This window comes from Lampris incognitus, chromosome 2, assembly GCF_029633865.1.
Source record: "Lampris incognitus isolate fLamInc1 chromosome 2, fLamInc1.hap2, whole genome shotgun sequence".
Lineage (NCBI taxonomy): Eukaryota > Metazoa > Chordata > Actinopteri > Lampriformes > Lampridae > Lampris > Lampris incognitus.
This window is the reverse complement of record NC_079212.1, coordinates 100,289,512-100,307,962: the sequence shown is the minus strand read 5'-3', so window position 1 is coordinate 100,307,962 and position 18,451 is coordinate 100,289,512. Positions and strand designations below refer to the sequence as shown.

At 42.8% G+C, this 18,451-nt stretch overlaps 1 protein-coding gene across 1 annotated transcript in view; it reads right to left on the bottom strand.

The window, feature by feature from the left end:
• LOC130107218 (glutamate receptor-interacting protein 2-like) overlaps positions 1–18,451 on the bottom strand; it is a 296,900-nt gene that overhangs the window by 51,217 nt on the left and 227,232 nt on the right. The window contains exons 10-12 of the mRNA XM_056273700.1: positions 16,292–16,447; positions 15,794–15,946; positions 5,790–5,976 (exon numbers count right to left, since the gene is read on the bottom strand). Coding sequence (XP_056129675.1) covers positions 5,790–5,976; positions 15,794–15,946; positions 16,292–16,447 — 496 coding nt within the window. The remainder of the gene's footprint in view (positions 1–5,789; positions 5,977–15,793; positions 15,947–16,291; positions 16,448–18,451) is intronic.

The following is an 18,451-nucleotide window of genomic DNA, read 5'->3' as shown; positions in this document are numbered from 1 at the left end:
TGCAGACTACCACATGCCTCCTCCAATACATGTGGAGTTGCCACCCGCTTCTTTACACCTGACAGCGAGGAGTTTTGCCTGAGGGACATAGCGCTATTCCCCCCAGTTCCCCCTCCCCCCTGAACAGATGTCCCGACCGACCAACCAGAGGAGGCGCTAGTGCAGCGACCAGGACACATACTGACATCCAGCTTACCACCTGCAGACACGTTCAATTGTGTCTGTAGGGATGCCTGACCAAGCCGGAGGTAACACTGAGACTTGAACCGGAGATCCCCGTATTTGTAGGTAACGGAATAGACCGCCACGCCACCCGGACGCTCCCTGAAGCTTTGATTTCAGAGGACTTCACCAAACACATTTTAAATGTCATCGGACTAAAAATACATTGTTATGATGCATTAAAATGCTTGCACATTGTCGCCAGTTAATAAACAGGTATTGAGAGTGAAGCTGAAACAGGGTCCTCTGTGAAGGTTGTTCCTAAATACCTTTGAAAAAGCCAATCACTTGCACTGATATTCTGTCATTGCTGTTTTTATGAGTACTTATTCACACATCTGGTGAACAAAGTGTACAGTGTTTTGAGTCTCTATAACACAATATAAAACTTTATACTGTGAACTACTTTGTCAAAGGTGTTTACATAACTGATAAAGTATCATCAATACATATTTTGAGGCAACTCAACCTCTTTTTTTCGCTTTCCTTTAACCTCCACATCATGCTCATTTCTGTCTCGGTCAACATGGCCCTTAATGAGTTTTCAGACAGTCCAACCCCAAGGTTGTGCAATGTTGACAATATCTATACAGAGGACATGTTTGTCTCCACCGCCATGTTCTGAGGGCAGCTTGAAACTTATTGGAGCTGGTGTAAAAGACCGCTGAAACGACCCCACTAATCTTCATCTCTATGACACATTTTGCCTCCTCCTCAGGCACTTGCCTCAACCCCCTACCATTAAGGTACTTTTTGTCAGTATTGTATAAGATACAAAGTGGTGCATTAGTGTATTAGTGTGTATTACTGGCATTAGTGATACATATCTGGGTAGTTAAGAATGCCAACTGCATACATGATTTCAAAAAGATGACCAGAAAAGTGTAATAAATGCTACAGCGAATAATAATGTGGTTACTCTGGTGTGCGGGTAGCGTAGCGGTCTATTCTTTTGCCTACCAACACGAGAATTGCCAGTTCGAATCCCCGCGTTACCTCCGGCTTGGTCGGGCGTCCCTACAGACACAATAGGCCGTGTCCGTGGGTGGGAAGCCAGATGTGGGTATGTGTGCTGATTGCATTGTTATGAAACCCACTGCTTTTCTGGGCAAGACACGCCCTGTGCAGCATTCAAGTGCTAGGATTGGCCAGGCGTCCAAGCGCTAGGATTGGCCACATGAGTATATCCACGCCCCGGTAAGAAATCTGAGTCAGACCAGACACATAATCGTTTTTTTTGCGCCATTACGATCTATCGAGCGCTTGGACGCCTGGCCAATCCTAGTGCTTGAATGCTACACAGGGTGTGTGTTGCCCAGAAAAGCAGTGGGTTTCATAATAACACGTCCTGATCGCTGCAGTAGCGCCTCCTCTGGTTGGTTGGGGCACCTGTTGGGGGGGGGGGGGCTGGGCGGAATAGCGTGATCCTCCCACGCGCTACATCCCCCTGGTGAAACTCCTCACTGTCAGGTGAAAAGAAGCGGCTGGCGACTCCACATGTATTGGAGGAGGCATGTGGTAGTCTGCGGCCCTCCCCGGATCGGCGTGGGCGGGGGGGGGGCAGTGACCGGGATGCCTCGGAAGAGTGGGATAATTGGACGGGTGCAATTGGGGAGAAAAAGGGGAAAAAATCACAAAAAAAGGAAAAAAGAAGTGATTACTGAAAGTTGATTTTCGAACAAAAGCCAAACATTAAGTACAATGAAGTTATTGTAAAAATATTTGTGTGTAGATGTGTTTATCTTTAAGTTTTATACGCTTTCATCTGTGAGTTTCATAAGTATACACGTTGTTTCACGGCCATGTTTTGCCACATGTTCTGCGTGTGCATCTTGTTCACAACGCAGCTTTTGCGTGACGCGATAAGGGTCTGATGTGAGATCTCACAATTTCGCAAGCTAACTAAAATATCCTGCAGAAATGTCAAATAAAGAGGTAGTCATGCTGGAAAAGACGACAGTATTTAGAATTTGAGAATATATGTATTGTCTTCAGATATTATATATCTGATGACAGTGCTGCGTATTTGTTCTACAGCAGCAAGGCTAGCTCAGCATCTTTTTATGCTTTTATAGTTGCAGAGTTTTCGCCTCTTTGCAAAAGCGATAATTATATTTATACTACTTTTGGAGTGGTATTTAACATCATATTCTTCACTGGCTAAAAAGGCCTTTTGGATGCTTTAGGGTTGTGTTGCAAAGCTGGTTCATCCATTCTTTTAAATGTTGGGGGCCTGTGTAGACCTGTAGTTTTTTGGGAGGCTGTTGGAACTGTGGTTGGTTTGCCAGGTTTCGAAAGCCAGACATCTCAGCACCTGGCAAATACCATTTTGCAACTGGTATAGATCGACAACTCTTTCCAAGCCTTCTGATACATGATGGTAACCTGATGTTATGATAAAGTTAACATTTTACCAATAGTACCTTTAAGTTGTAAAGAAGTTGAATATTTCAGCAAGTCAATGATCAAACTCATACTTCAAAATATAATGCGAAGTACTTACAGGGACAAAATCTCAAGGTTTCTGGAATGGTCGTCAAGAGTTGCCAGACTTAAATATAATTTCAAATCGTTGGAGAGATCGCACCATGCAGTGCATGCAAGAAGACCTAAGAATGCTCCTGAGCTGGAAGAGTTCTGCAGGGAGTGGGATATTGGGGGGGGGGGGGGACAAAAGGAAGAAAAGAAAGACTCCATCCATCCATCCACCCATCCTTTCTTTATCCAAACTGCTTATCCTGCTCTCAGGGTCGTAGGGATGCTGGAGCCTATCCCGGCAGTCACTGGGCGGCATGTGGGGAGACACCCTGGATAGGCCGCCAGGCCATCATGCTTGGATTTCTGACAATAGTGTCATGAAGTACTGACCAACAAAGTTCTTTCTCTATCTATCTATCTATCTATCTATCTATCTATCTATCTATCTATCTATCTATCTATCTATCTATCTATCTATCTATCTATCTATCTATCTATCTATCTATCTATCTATCTAATACAGCCGTGTTTTTAGTACTCAACCAGAGATTCAGTAAAACAATTCATTTTTATCAGGCGTATCCAGACCTTTGGATACAACTGTAAAGTTTCAACAACATATGCACAAAGTGTACTAACATTCTAACTAAATTCGCCTTGGTGTTAGGGCTATGAAACATCATTTCTATCTGGGATTTTTTTTTTCTCTGTAATTCTCCATCACAGGGCTCTTACAAGCCATACTAACTGTATATAAGCTTCCAGATAGCTGTAGAGTAAGAGAGCATGGAAACACAAGCTAGATAGATAGATAGAGAGAGAGAGAGAGAGAGAGAGAGAGAGAGAGAGAGAGAGAGAGAGAGAGAGAGAGAGAGAGAGAGAGAGAGAGAGAGAGAGAGAGAGAGAGAGAGAGAGAGACTGACTAATGGAGAATAAAAGAGGGAGATAAGGCAAGAAGACAAATGAGAGGATAGAGAGAGGAAGAAAGCGAAAGAGGGGGAGTGGAGTAGAGATGGCAGCAACAGAGAGCTTTTGAGAGAGGCTGAATGAGCCTGTGGGTGAGTGAGGAAAAGTGAAAGTGAAGATGAGGTAAAACAGAGTCAAACCGAGAGAGGTTGACAGAGACCGGTTATGAGTGAGAGTGGCTGAAAGAGGCTAGGAGTGAGAGTGAGAGATATAGATCACAGATACAGAAGGAGGATGACAGACTGATATTTGATTAATAATGGAGAAAGACAGATGGAGGGAGGAGTATATATGAACATGGAAGCAATGAGAAATGAGAGTCAAAGCAATTAGTGCCAGTACAGAGAGAGAGCGACAGAGAGAAAGCGACAGAGAGACCTCCTGAGGGAAGAAAGAAAAGGAAATAAAAGAGAAACATAGAGAGGGTGATTTTTAGTAACAGCAAAACTTAGATTAATTGAAGATGGAGAGAGGAAAAATTCCAAAACTGCAGGTTGAGAGGACAAAGAGAAAAAGGAGCAAGAAAAAGAGGGCAAGTGACATAGATGGAAGATTTTTAAGAGGAATATATCCTGGGGCAGCCATTTAATCTGCTGCAGTTCTGAATGTCTGACAGTGTGTTAATACCAAGCTTTCTGGCTCCCAGGATGTCAGCCACTCACGGCTAAATGGGGATACATCAACTCTGTCTTCATCTGCTCATCTGTGGCTGTTGTGTGTGTTGTGCAGTTTGCATGTGTGTGCATGTGTGGGTTGTGTGTGCTCCTTTATTGCCGGGACACTGAAGAACTATTGGTAGTAAAACAGAGGTATGTGTGGACCTGTGCTACTCTGTTTGACCAAATGTTTGTGTCTGTTTAAAAAAAAAAAGGTAAGTCTGTGTGTGTGTGTGTGTGTGTGTGTGTGTGTGTGTGTGTGTGTGTGTCTGTCTGTGCGTGCGTGAGCGTGTTGTGTAGGCAGAAATCAGTGTGGGTGGGCGCGGAGAAAATCAGGTGGGCCTAGCCCGTCCAAGACCAGTCATAACCAATAGGTTCTGAAATACACATGTTAACCAAAATAGGCCATTGCAACTATACTTCCCTGACTGCAACATAGTTTATTCATACAAGCCTCTTACATCATCGGAGGTAATGTTACAGGCACCAAGACGAACATTAAACGCATTGCACAGCCTGGCACGGTGGCCACACACACACACACACAGCTGACAGACACAACAGCATCATTAATCATTATCTATGGACAGAGGTACACTGCCACCAACATTCTCAGTAATCAAATTGTACACACAACAAAATCTAAATAGGCAATAGGCTACTACAGTGTGAAATGATAAATTAGCTTAGTTTTCCTGCTTACAGCAGGAGGCTTAATGTTGAATACGGAAATTATTTCGTCACAGTCCAACAATTCAGTCAGTTCTCTTTCAAAGGAGAGCAGGGACAAAGAGTTCAGTCTGGATGTCATACTGATGCCCCGATACCAGTTTTTATCCAACTGACAGAAGAAAAGAGCCTTTCAACAGTACAGCCGCTGACGGGGAAAGGGCTGAATCAGCAGCGGCGGACGTGTCATTACTACTTGGCACCTGAGGAGAAACTGGAGCAGGAGTAGGGGTCTGGGTTGAGAATGACGGCTGAACTCGAGCTGAATTCTCTTCTTCCTGCTCCTCACTATGACAAACCTAAGCAAAGTGCTTTGTTTCACCATGATTTTTATCTTGACCTACATTAAAAGCAGCTAGCTGGTGGAAAGTAGGCTTCTGTGCAATACGTGGGCTGTACAATGAGTGAAAGAGGAGGGGCTGCTCACAAACTGGCATTTGCAAAAAGCACTGCCACTCAAAAAATCTGATTTATCATCATCATCATCATATGGTAAACAAGAAGCAAGAAAAAAATAACTTTTATTTCTATTGGTTGTGTCGTTTTTTTTCAACTAATTGTAATAGTTTAAGAAATAATAAGAAATACTATCTATTTTGATTTGCAGCTAACTTGTACATTTTTTATGATTATGCTGGGTGTGCCAGCTTGAGATTTAGATGGCACAGGCACACGCATTGGTGTGTGTGTGTGTGTGTATTCGTAGGTGTCCTGTATGAGTGCAGATTGCATACACACCTCTCAGCTGAACTGTCAGGCTCTATGAAACGGATGAGCGGTGGGGCAGACAGAGTTTCTGTGGCAAATATCCCTCCCTGCAGTTGAACGCCAAACCCATTGAGTGGATCCCCTCTTAAAATGACCTCGCTGGTCTCAACATGAACCACTTGACCACCAGGACCCACTGAGCTGGATGCCAGAGACACTGAGAGAGAGAGAGAGAGAGAGAGAGAGAGAGAGAGAGAGAGAGAGAGAGAGAGAGAGAGAGAGAGAGAGAGAGAGAGAGAGAGAGAGAGAGAGAGAGAGAGAGAGAGAGAGAGAGAGAGAGAGAGAGAGAGAGAGAGAGAGAGAGAGAGAGAGAGAGAGAGAGAGAGAGAGAGATTTTTTTTTTAAAAAACGTTTATTAAAAAAAATTGTAAAATTCCATGACAAAAAAATAGTACTGTACAGTATGGTTAAAAAAACAACAATTTCATTACCTATTTAAAAATGGTATTAAATATTAAGTCATCACCTGCCACAGAACATATCTCGTCATTTATAGCACCACTTTTTGATAAAATCCCCCATGATACTCATTCGTTTAAAGAATCTAAAATCAACCCAGACTCTGGTTTTCACCAATGAGATGAAATCAGGAAATACTTCCTGCCCTGTCCTGTTCTCCACTCTACTCTTCCTGCTACTATAGATTGACAGTTTGGCCTCCCCTACTACCAGATTTAGTAGTTGCCACTCAGAGGCATCAGATTTTTTTTGCAGCCAACTCCCAAAATGAAGAGTCTTAGATCACTTCTCACCTCTTCTTCCTCTTCTTCTTTTGGCTTATTCCCTGTTTCTCAGGGGTTGCCAAAGCGAATTTTACTGTTTCCATCGGTATCTGTGAGGGCACAGCACCAACGGTGGCTGTTGTAAACCCAGGCCTTGACCGATCCAGTATGGAGCCTCGACCGATCCAGTATGGTCTTGTCAATCTGCATACTGATTTGGCAAAATTTTACATCACACTTGCACCCATGCCTGTCTCTACTACCTCTCACCAAACCATCTAAAAACATTCTCCAGTGCATTAAAAATGTTACAGAGTCTTTCGCATAAGTAAAAACCATGAAAAACAGTCTCTACTTCTCCGCAAAAGGGACATTTACTTGAAACTGTGGGGTTGATCATAGAGATAAAACTATTTACAGCAATGGCACCATGTAGAATCCTCCACTGCAAATCACCGGTCCTTTTCTTTAGAGGTGATATACAGGTGCATCTAAAAAAATTAGAATATTGTGGAAAAGTTCATTGTTTTCCGTAATTTCATTCAAAAAGTGAAACTTTCATATATTCTATATTCATTACACATAAAGTGAAATATGTCAAGCCTTTTTTGTTTTAACTTTGATGATTACGGCTTATGGCTCATGAAAATCAAAAATCCAGTATCTCAAAATATTAGAATATTACATATGACCATCAAAAAAAAGGATTTATAATACAGAAATGTCGACCCTCTGAAAAGTATGTTTATTTATGCACTCAATACTTGGTTGGGGCTCCTTTTGCCTGAATTACTGCATCAATGCGGCGTGGCATGGAGGCAATCAGCCTGTGGCACTGCTGAGGTGTTACGGAAGCCCAGGTTGCTTTGGTAGCGGCCTTCAGCTTGTCTTTATTGTTGGGTCCGGTGTCTCTCATCTTCCTCTTGACAATACCCCATAAGCCACAGAGGGTCATTGCTGAAAGGGCTGGCTGTTCGCAGAGTGCTGTATCAAAGCATATCCATGGAAAGTTGACTGGAAGGGAAAAGTGTGGTAGGAAAAGGTGCATAAGCAACAGGGATGACCGCAGCCTTGAGAGGATTGTCAAGCAAGGCCGATTCAAGAACTTGGGGGAGCTTCACAAGGAGTGGACTGAGGATGGATCACTGCATCAAGAGCCACTATGCACAGACGTGCCCAGGAACTGAGCTACAAGTATCGCATTCCTAGTGTCAAGCCACTCCTGAACCAGAGACAACGTCAGAAGCATCTTACCTGGGCTAAGGAGGGAAGAACTGGACCGTTGGTCAGTGGTCCAAAGTCCTCTTTTCAGATGAAAGTAAATGTTGCATTTCATTTGGAAATCAAGGTCCCAGAGTCTGGAGGAACAGTGGAGAGGCACATAATTCAACTTGCTTGAAGTCCAGTGCGAAGTTTCCACAGTCAGTGATGACTTGGGGTGCCATGTCATCTGCTGGTGTTGGTCCACTGTGTTTCATCAAGCCCAGAGTCAACGCAGCCATCTACCAGGAGATTTTAGAGCACTTCATGCTTCCATCTGCTGACAAGCTTTATGGAGATGCTGATTTAATTTTCAAGCAGGACTTGGCACCTGCCCACAGTGCCAAAACTACTAGTAACTGGTTTAATTATTAATGCTTGATTGGCTAGTCAACAAGATTGTCAAGAGGAAGGTGAGAGACACCAGACCCAACAATGCAGACGAGGTGAAGGCCACTATCAAAGCAACCTGGGCTTCCATAACACCTCAGCAGTGCCACAGGCTGATTGCCTCCATGCCACATCGCATTGATGCAGTAATTCGTGCAAAAGGAGTACCAACCAAGTATTGAGTGCATAAATGAACATACTTTTCAGAAGGTTGACATTTCTGTATTATAAATGCTTTTTTGTTTTTGATTGGTCTTATGTAATATTATAATATTTTGAAATACTGGATTTTTGATTTTCATGAGCCATAAGCCGTAATCATCAAGATTAAAACAAAAAAAGGCTTGACATATTTCACTTTATGTGTAATGAATCTAGAACAGTGGTTCTCAACCTTTTTGGGGTCCTGGACCCCCTGCGTATTTTTGTTCTACCCTGAGGACCCCTCCACCTGATCTTGGGGGAGGGGGGTTGCAATTTGATAGAAACAGTAGAAACTGCATTTTAAATTGCATTATAGCATTTATTCACTCTTTGGGGCAAAAATAAGAGCTTTCAGTTGTAACTTAGATATAGTTAACAAAACAGAATTCTTATGCAGTAACTTTCAGATATATGTAACAAAACAGAATATGTATTCAGTAACTTTCAGATATATGTAACAACAGAATTTTTATGCAGTAACTTTTAACAATGCAAACGGGAGCGAGATCTCTTAATAAAATACAATAAATTACACTTGTGAAACAGATGTAATTAGAGAAAAAAGTCCTGTTACCCTTTATAGTTTAGGTAGATAAAGGTCTCAGTCACATTTGAGTAAAATAATCCTATTTCCATAAATGTCATAGGATCTTTTTTTTAAAGATATTTTATTTTCACGGACCCTTGCAATTACACCACAGACCACTAGGGGTCCGCGGACCCCCGGTTGAGAAAAACTGATCTAGAATATATGAAAGTTTCAATTTTTGAATTAAATTACGGAAAATAATTAACTTTTCCACAAAATTCTATTTTTTTGAGGTGCACCTGTACATAAAACCCTCCATATTGGTTTCACACCATTGCCCACACCTGTCTCCACACTGTGTCAACTCTCCAATTTCCATTTCATTTACCTTTATTTAACCAGGTTAGTCCCATTGAAATTACAATCTCTTTTACAAGAGAGACCTGGCCAAGAATGGCAGCAGTACATCAGTTTCGGCACACACTCACATGAAGACAACAGAAAAGCTCAAAGTGCAAAATAGCATAAAAATTAAGGAAAAAGATACAAACCTATTATCAATTGAAACATTTACAATTTCCAATAGACTCAGATTCCATAGACTTAACCATACCTTTAAATTCGGATAGAGCAACCATGTCCTGGAGTTTAAGTCTATTCTGCAGGCTATTCCAGGCAGGCCAATGGTGCAGAAAACATAAAGGCCTTCTTGCCCAGCTCAGTCCGAACTTTAGGAACAGTCTTTTGCAAGGTGTCCTGAGACTGTAAACCATAAGTGCCATGTTTTATGGACAGAAAGTTCGATAAATAACAGGGGAGGGTACCCAGAATAGCCTTATAGATAAAAACATACCAGTGACTAGTTGCCATGTTGATAGAGCAGGCCAATTGACTTTGGAGTAAAGGACAGTGACAAGTGAGGGCTCAACAGTTTGTTAACAAACCATAATGCTCCATTATACAGTGTCTAACATATCGGAGACAATGGGCTGATGCGTTCATGTACAGTAAGTCAATTGTCTCCCATCCAGTTTACATATGTTCAGTGCTTTCACACAACAATTATACACAGTTTTTCCTTTAACAGCGTACAAGTCCACAGACTTACAGTCAATCGAATTTAATAAGGGTCCTGAGAATCCATCCAGATTTGGAAAAAAGCCCAGCTCTGGAAATGGATCATTTTCATCAGGAGTGTCCACTCCACCATTGTCCTCCTGCAGCATCATAACATCCTCATCCATCAGTCTCTCAATACACATATTTAAAACATTCATTGTCTGTCAAATAGATCTCTGCCCAAGAACAGAAGCCACAGTCTGGGTGTCGGTCAGTCCAGGACCAGCTACATCCACTATTCTTCTCAGAGTGACCAGTGGTGCAGAGCATTCTGGTAAGACCTGGTGCTGGGCTGTCTTGAACATCCATTCTGGCCCCATTAATGAGAGGCTCTTCTAATAGCCAGTACAAAGAGCTGTAGGCTTTAGTCTCTTCCATTTAAATCAATCCCATGACTTAAAAAGTGCTTGATAAAAAGAGGGTAATGCACATAGTTTTAAAAAAACTAAAATCCATTAAAAACAATGCAGTGTCTGAACCCAGGCCAACTGTCCTCCTCAAGATGCTACTTGTCACATCTCTCCAAACAACATATTTTAGACCTGTAAAATATCTCTGTACAAACTGTAATCTGAATGTAGCTATTCTGCTTTCTATGTGTACTAGACCTTGCCCCTCCAACACACTCTGGGGCACCCAATGTAACTTGTCCCAGAAAAAAATCCACTACGATGACTTGTATTTTTTTGTGTTAGGTCTTTAGGTGGTTCCCTGCAGGCCAACGGATGCCACAGAGCAGAATCTATCATGCTCTTAATGACTACTACCCTTCCTTTAAAGGACATGTGTGGCTTCAGCCATTTCCATTTATTTAACCTTCTTTCTACCCTCTCTACCACACCCTAACAGCCCTAACAACTCTCTCTGGTAGACTGGGTAGACCCCCCCCCAATCCCCCACTGCCAGTGCTTCACTCTTTTTCCAACTGCCTTTTGCAGCTGATATGGTTCCACGATCTTGAACAATTCCCTCCAGTTTTTTGATCTCTTCCAGGTTTTTGAAAATAACAATGATATCATCTGCATAAGCTGATAAAAAAAACCACGTCTTTTGTTAAAATCCTTTAAAAACAGACCATCAGTGCTACCCCTTACTTTACATAACATGGGTTCATAAGACAATGAATACAATGTCCCTGAGAGTGAACAGCCCTGTCTCACCCCCCTTACACACTTTGAAAAGGGGACTTACATCTCCATTAATGTTCAGTACATGCTCAATGTCCTGGTACAAAACATTGATCATAGCTATAAGACCTGGGCTGGGACCAAAATTCTCCAAAGTCTTCCAGAGTTAAAGGTGCGCAACCTGATCAAAAGCTTTTTTCCTGATCTAGAGAAATGAGACCAGTTTCAAATCCCAAAAACTAGAAATTTCCAAGATATCTTGAATTAAGGATACATTGTCCAGAATGGACCTAACAGGCACACATTATGTCTGATCTTGGTGAATTATTGAATCCATCATCTCTCTCAGTCTGTTGGCCAGCGCTTTGGACAGGATTTTATGGTCTATACAGAGAAGAGACACAGGACACCAGTTTTTGATCTCCTGTAGATCTCTAGATCTCCTTTCTTTGGTAAGAGAGTTATTACCGCTCTCCTGCAGCTTAGCGGTAGCAACATGCTTTTAAAACCCATTAAAAACTATTAAAAGGGCTTCACTCATCTCCCTCCAGAGCTCTTTATAAAACTCTGCTGGAATCCAATCAATGCCAGGGGCCTTGTCCCCTTCCACGACTTGCAGGGCTGTGAAAAGTTCTTGTAGCACCAGTGGTTCAGCATTAATTTTTTCAGGGACTTTGGGCAAATTTTCACAGAAGTATCCAAACAGTTCTTTGTTTTCTCTATACTCACTGCTGTAAAGCTCAGAATAAAAACACTTTGCTTGCTTTCATATCTCATTAGAGTCTCTTAGTTCCTGTCCTGTAGCAGAGCACAGAGCATGAATAAACTTGCTTTGCCCATTCCTCTTCTCTTAGCCAAAGAAAAACTTGGACAGTGCATCCATCAGTGCTGCGCTCTGAAAACATGACCGCACCAGCACCCCCTGAGCCTTAGATCAGGTGCCTAGTAGGTCAGTAAGAGCAGATCTTTTAGACTTGAGATCTTCAATTTGATCTCGATTTCCAGTGGATTCTGCTAAACTGTCCAGTTCCACAATTCCCGCCTCTAGATCTCCCATGGATCTGATAATGCCCCGTGTGACACTGAGAGTGTACTACTGACAGAGCTGTTTTATTTCTATGTTCCCACAAACCCACCACTGTCTCAAAGATTTAAAATCTTGTTTTCTGCTCTTTAAACCTCTCCAAAAATTTAAATACATCCTTAAAATGAGCATCATATAATAAAGCTGTGTGAAATACCAATATGCACTTTTAGACTTTAAATTAGTGATTAAAACGTTACAAGTGACCAAAAAGTGATGAGTAAAACATACAGGTAACATTCTGCACCTTTTATAAATGTTAAAATTATGTTTAAAACAATAAAACCAGATTTACCTAGCCAGGGATATTAAATTCTCTCCAGTGTGGGCCCAATATTGTCTTTTATCACCATTCGCCTTCTACACACTTCTACTAAATCATGTTTCCAGAAGTCGTCTCAGTGCACACTTTGATGCACTAGGAGGCTCTAAGTGATTTCTGTCTGTAAAATAATTTCAGTACAATTAAAATCTCCTAAAAATAAAAGATCCTCAACATTAGCTTTACTTAAAATGGTGCTTAGAACTTGTAAAAAAGTGTACTCTGTCAGGTCCTATAATAGGCACATACGCATTGATAAAAAACTATATTAAAATATTAAAATGTTACCCTCAATACCATCAGTCTGCCCTCCACCACCTGCTCTACCTCAAATGACACTGATGCAAAGTTCTTTGCAAAGAGAATGCCCACTACCCCACTGGTTCTGCTCTTGTGAATCAGCACCACTTCTCCACCCCAGTCTCTCTTCCAGTCAGACTCATTAAAACTGTCACTGTGAGTGTCCCGCACAAACATCAGATTAGTTCCTTTAAGTCTCATCAGCTCATATAGCAGCAACCTTTTTGCTGCATCTCTTGCACCATTTATGTTCAGCATACTGCTATTAAAGTGACTCATTGCAAGAGAGATTAAAAGCAAACATAACAACAACGCTGACTTACATTCAGGGTGTAAGATCTTATTCATCATAATCTCCATTATTTAGCTCTTGTCTGATTCTCTGAAAAAAATTCTTCAGTTGATACACCTCCTGTTCAGTGAAATCTCCTCTTCCTTTAATGCTCATCTGTAGCCCAGCAGAGTTAGTGAACAGCTCTCTGTCAGAGAAGTAATCCTCAATTTTCACTCCTTTCATGTTCTCTGTTTTCTGAAAGAACAGTTTGATTTTACCAACTCTGTAAGCTCTTTTGGTTTTACGGCTAACAGCCACTTCGTAGTTAGAAGATTCACTCTCTCTATCAGCAGTAGAGTCCTCCTCCATACTGGATCCAGACTGTGTCTATCTGTTTCACGGCTCTCTTTCCTCTGGTCTTGCTATCCCTTTCTTCACCTGTGAATTTCCACCGTTACTTTTAGTTTTCCTTTTCAGATGTGTCACTCTTAGGGCCTCATCATCTTTCATGTCAACTTCACTTCCTCCTAACACTATCCTCTGCAACTCTTTCACTTACAGTTTTCCTTTTGTTTTGCAGCCTCCTGTCCCTCACCTTCCTCCTTTTGTCCTCCCTCACTCACCTGACTGTCTTGTTGTACTTCACCTATCTCCTCCTGTCCCTCCTCACCCACCTGACTGTCTTGTAATTCACCTGTCTCCTCCATTCTTTCCTCGACCACCTGCCTGTTTTATTTTTTGTAATTCACCTGTCTCCTCCTGCCCTCTGTCACCCACCTGACTGTTTTGTTGTCCTGTCCCGCCACACTTTCCTGGCCGTCTTGTCTCATTGTCTCTGTCTTATTCTTGTTCTGTTGCTCAGTTTCCACTCTTCCAGCAGGTGCCTTGTTAGAACCATTCTGTCCTGATGTAGAGTTTTTCTCTGGACATACTCTGATGAGATGTCCCTCTCTACCACAATTAAAACATCTCATATTGTCGGATGTTACAAAAGTCATCTACTTTCAGTTTGAAGGGTAAGTTCAACTCCTCACTCCTGTTGGTCAGGATCATGTATAAGCTGCCTTCTGTGTGACACTAAGTGTTTTAAGTGAGAAGACTTACAGCCTGAGAAGACTTTCCTTATTTGAGAAACTATTTTTCCATGTCGAGATAACGCCATGTCAACACTTCATCTCTAATCAACAGGGGAACATTTGACAAAGTCACTTTTTTCGCCGGTGTGGCGAGAGCAGAACAGATACAAACCTGTCATTCACCACAATCCCGTTCTCCACCACCACATTCACCTTTTCAACACTGTCTACAAATATGACCACCGCATTGTTCATCCGAGCAGCAGACTTAATAGTGTTGTAACCTGCAACCTGCCCCACGGCCAGAGAGCCGTCCTCCACTGAACAAGGGAAAGCCGGCATGATCTTAATGCCGTGCTTCCTGGTCAGTTTGGACAGATCCATGCCAGTGACTAGCATGCCGACCAGAAAACACGGGCCAACTACAAACACACACACAAAACCCCCTAAAATCTCCCTATATACACACCAAACAAGCAAACCCTACAATACACACTAGTTACAATATTTACAATGAAAGATAAAGATAAAAAAAGTTTCAAAGTCACTCACTCCGTAGAGATTGCAAACGCTCACACGCTCTGCTCACTCAGTCACGTCCTCATCCACTCAGCAAGAGAGAGAGAGAGATAGAAAGAGAAGGGGCATACACACAGCAGACATACGATCATATACTACATACACAAGATACATACATACATACATACATACATACATACATACATACCTTTATAAGGTAACATGCAAAAATAGGCACATAACACAGAAATATGCCCACACATTCAAAAACAAAGCGGGAAAGATGTATTCTACTGATTACACAAAAACATTTTGAATTTGATCAATTATTGCCCCCTGACTGTATACAGACAGTTTAATCAAAGTGATCACTCTCATCATTACAATTTTGACAGAGTATTTTAATCAACTCCATATCAAAACTAAACATCAATTGCATTTTTTTTGGGATTTTTCCCCTTTTTCTACCCAATTGTACCCGTCCAATTACCCCACTCTTCCGAACTGTCCCGGTCGCTGCTCCAACCCCGCCTATCCAGGGAGGGCTGCAGACTACCAGATTCTTCCTCCAATACATGTGGAGTCGCCAGCCGCTTCTTTTCACCTGATGGTGAGGAGTTTCTCCAGGGGGATGTAGCGCATGGGAGGATCACGCTATTCCCCCCAGTTCCCTCTCGCCCCCGAACAGGCGCCCTTGACTGACCAGAGGAGGTGCCAGTGTAGCGCCCAGGACACATACCCACATCTGGCTTCCCACCCGCAGACACAGCCAATTGTGTCTGTAGGGATGCCCGGCCAAGCCAGAGGCAACACAGAGATTTGAACCAGCGATCCCCGTGTTGGTAGGCAATGGAATAGACCACTACACTACTCAGATGCCCCTCATCAATTGCATTTTATAAACAAAAAAACAAACAGCAAAAAAAAGTGCCACTTTTACAGGAACACTTCCTTATCCCTTGTCTGGTCTGATAGACAGATAGCCAAAGACACAAACAGACTGGCCGATATAAATGTACAGACAAGCCAGGTGAAAAGAAGGACCTACAGGAACTCTTGTGCTCTTTCTTCCTCTGCCTTCGTTTTAGGAGGGAGTTGCGGGGGCTCATGGGAACCGTGGTCCTGGGCAAGGTGCTGGAACTCTGGCTGCTGGGACCTGACGTGGTGGTAGAGGCAGGGGAAAACGTGGTTGCCACTAGGGCTAAAAAAGAGAGAGAGAGAGAGAGGGAGGAAGGGGGAGAGGGAGAGAGAGAGAGAGAGAGAGAGAGAGAGAGAGAGAGAGAGAGAGAGAGAGAGAGAGAGAGAGAGAGAGAGAGAGAGAGAGATAATGAAGACAAATGGATAGGTAATGTCACAGCAAGAGTAGAGTACATTCAATATAAAGGCAAATAAGAGAGGAGGGTGAGAAGTACTACAATATATTTCCATTGCATAAAAATACGGCAAAAAAATCTAAGAAAATATTTTACAATGTTTCTTTCTTTTTTAGTTCTACAATATTCATGATGGTAAACAGGCAGGGGTGTATGGTAATATGATTCCATACATTTGCAATAGTCTAGGCTGTTAATTGTGTTGTTGTTGGAGATGGTCCAGGACTTGTTGAGAGTGGAGCTTGTGTTGCAGAGGGAGGAGTTGGGCACTTGGCAGTAGTTGACACAGGGGTCCCATGAGTGAGGGTGGTCTGACTTCTGGACCTTCACTGAAATACACAAGGAAACGCGGCACACACACACACACACACACACACACACACACACACACACACACACACACACACACACACACACACACACACACACACACACACACAGCAAGAAAGTTCACTTGTATATCTTAACTGATAGTGTTATCAAAGAGGACAACAGTATATTTAGGCATTCGGCCTGGGCTCTTATCTAAAACAATCATAACAGCTTTGGCTGCAATCAGTTCAGAGGATTTAATCACTGTCAAGTCTTTCGGAAAAAGGCCACTTAAATTAAAGAGCTAAGAGTAGTGCTGGGCAGTATGGAAAATATTATTTTCCCCATTATAGGGAAAAGGGAATATGCATTTCTCACGAAGATGTGCCAGAGAAAGAATCATGTGCTCCTCGTCTGTATCTCACATTTAACGATATCAATATGCAAACTGGTGCTGGAAAGGAGGCTCCGGCCGATTGTCGAACCTTGGATCCAGGAGCAACAATGCGGATTCCGTCCTGCCATGGAACAACGGACCAACTTGTTACCCTTGCGGAAGTGCTGAGGGGGGCATGGGAGTTTGACCAGCAGGTCTACATGTGTTTTGTGGACTTGGAGAAGGCTTATGACCGTGTACCCCGGAGCACTCTGTGGGAGTCTGGGGTACCATGGCAGTTGATACAAGCCATCCGGTCCTTGTATAACCAAAGTGAGAGCTGTGTCCGCATACTCGGCACAAAGTCAAACATGTTTTCGGTGGGTGTCGAACTCCGCCAAGGTTGTCCCTTGTCTCCGATTCTGTTTGTGATATTCATGGACAGGATCTCAAGGCGCAGCCAAGGTAAGGAGTGTGTCCATTTCGAGAACCTCAGAATTGCATCTCTGCTCTTTGCAGATGATGTGGTTTTGTTGGCTTCATCAGAACGTGACCTCCGGTACGTACTGGGGTTGTTTGCAGCTGAGTGTGAAATGGCCGGGATGAAAGTCAGAACCTCCAAGTCTGAGGCCATGGTTCTCTATCAGAAAATGGTGGATTGCTCCTTCTGGGTTGGGGATGAGTTGTTGCCTCAAGTGAAGGAGTTCAAGTATATCGGGCTCTTGTTCACGAGTGAGGGTAGGATGGAGCGGAAGATTGACAGTCGGATTGGTGCAGCATCAGCAGTAATGCGGACGTTGTACCAGACCATTGTGGTGAAGAGGGAGCTGAGCCGGAAGACAAAGCTCTCAATTTACCAGTCAATCTTCGTTCCAACCCTCACCTATGGTCATGAGCTGTGGGTAGTGACCAAAAGTGTGAGATCACGGATACAAGTGGCTGAAATGAGTTTCCTCTGTAGGGTGTCTGGGCTCAGCCTTAGAGATGGGATGAGGAGCTCGGACATCCGGAGAGAGCTCAGAGTAGAGCCGCTGCTCCATGTCGAAAGAACCCAGTTGAGGTGGTTCGGGCATCTGATTAGGATGCCTCCTGGGCGCCTTCCTTTGGAGGTTTTCCAGGCACGGTCAACTGGAAGGAGACCCCGGGGTAGACCCAGAACTCGCTTGAGGGACTACATGTCCAATCTGGCCTGGAAACGCCTTGGGATCCTCCAGGAGGAGCTGGAGGGTGTTGCTGGGGAGAGGGACGTCTGGAGTGCCCTACTTAGCTTGCTGCCACCGCAACCCTACCCTGGAGAAGCGGCTGAAGATGAATGAATAAATGAATAAGCAAACTGTGACATTTACTGGGGCTTTACTTTTTAAGCTAACTCAAGTCCTTTACTTTAAAATAATAACAGTGTATAAACAATTATATAATTTCAAAAGGAAAATGTGCAGTCCACTTTTCTTTAAATATTTAATTGTATTTTGTTTATTTCAGTAAGTCAGAGATGAGAGGGGGACACAGTAAAGAAGACAGCAGATAGTAGGTTAGGCTAGGGAATTGCCCAAGGCAAGTTTCAAAAGTATTAATGATGAATAATTAATAATTAATTATGATACATTTATGTAATACTTCTGTCAGGTTATCCCTGAGCTTTTTT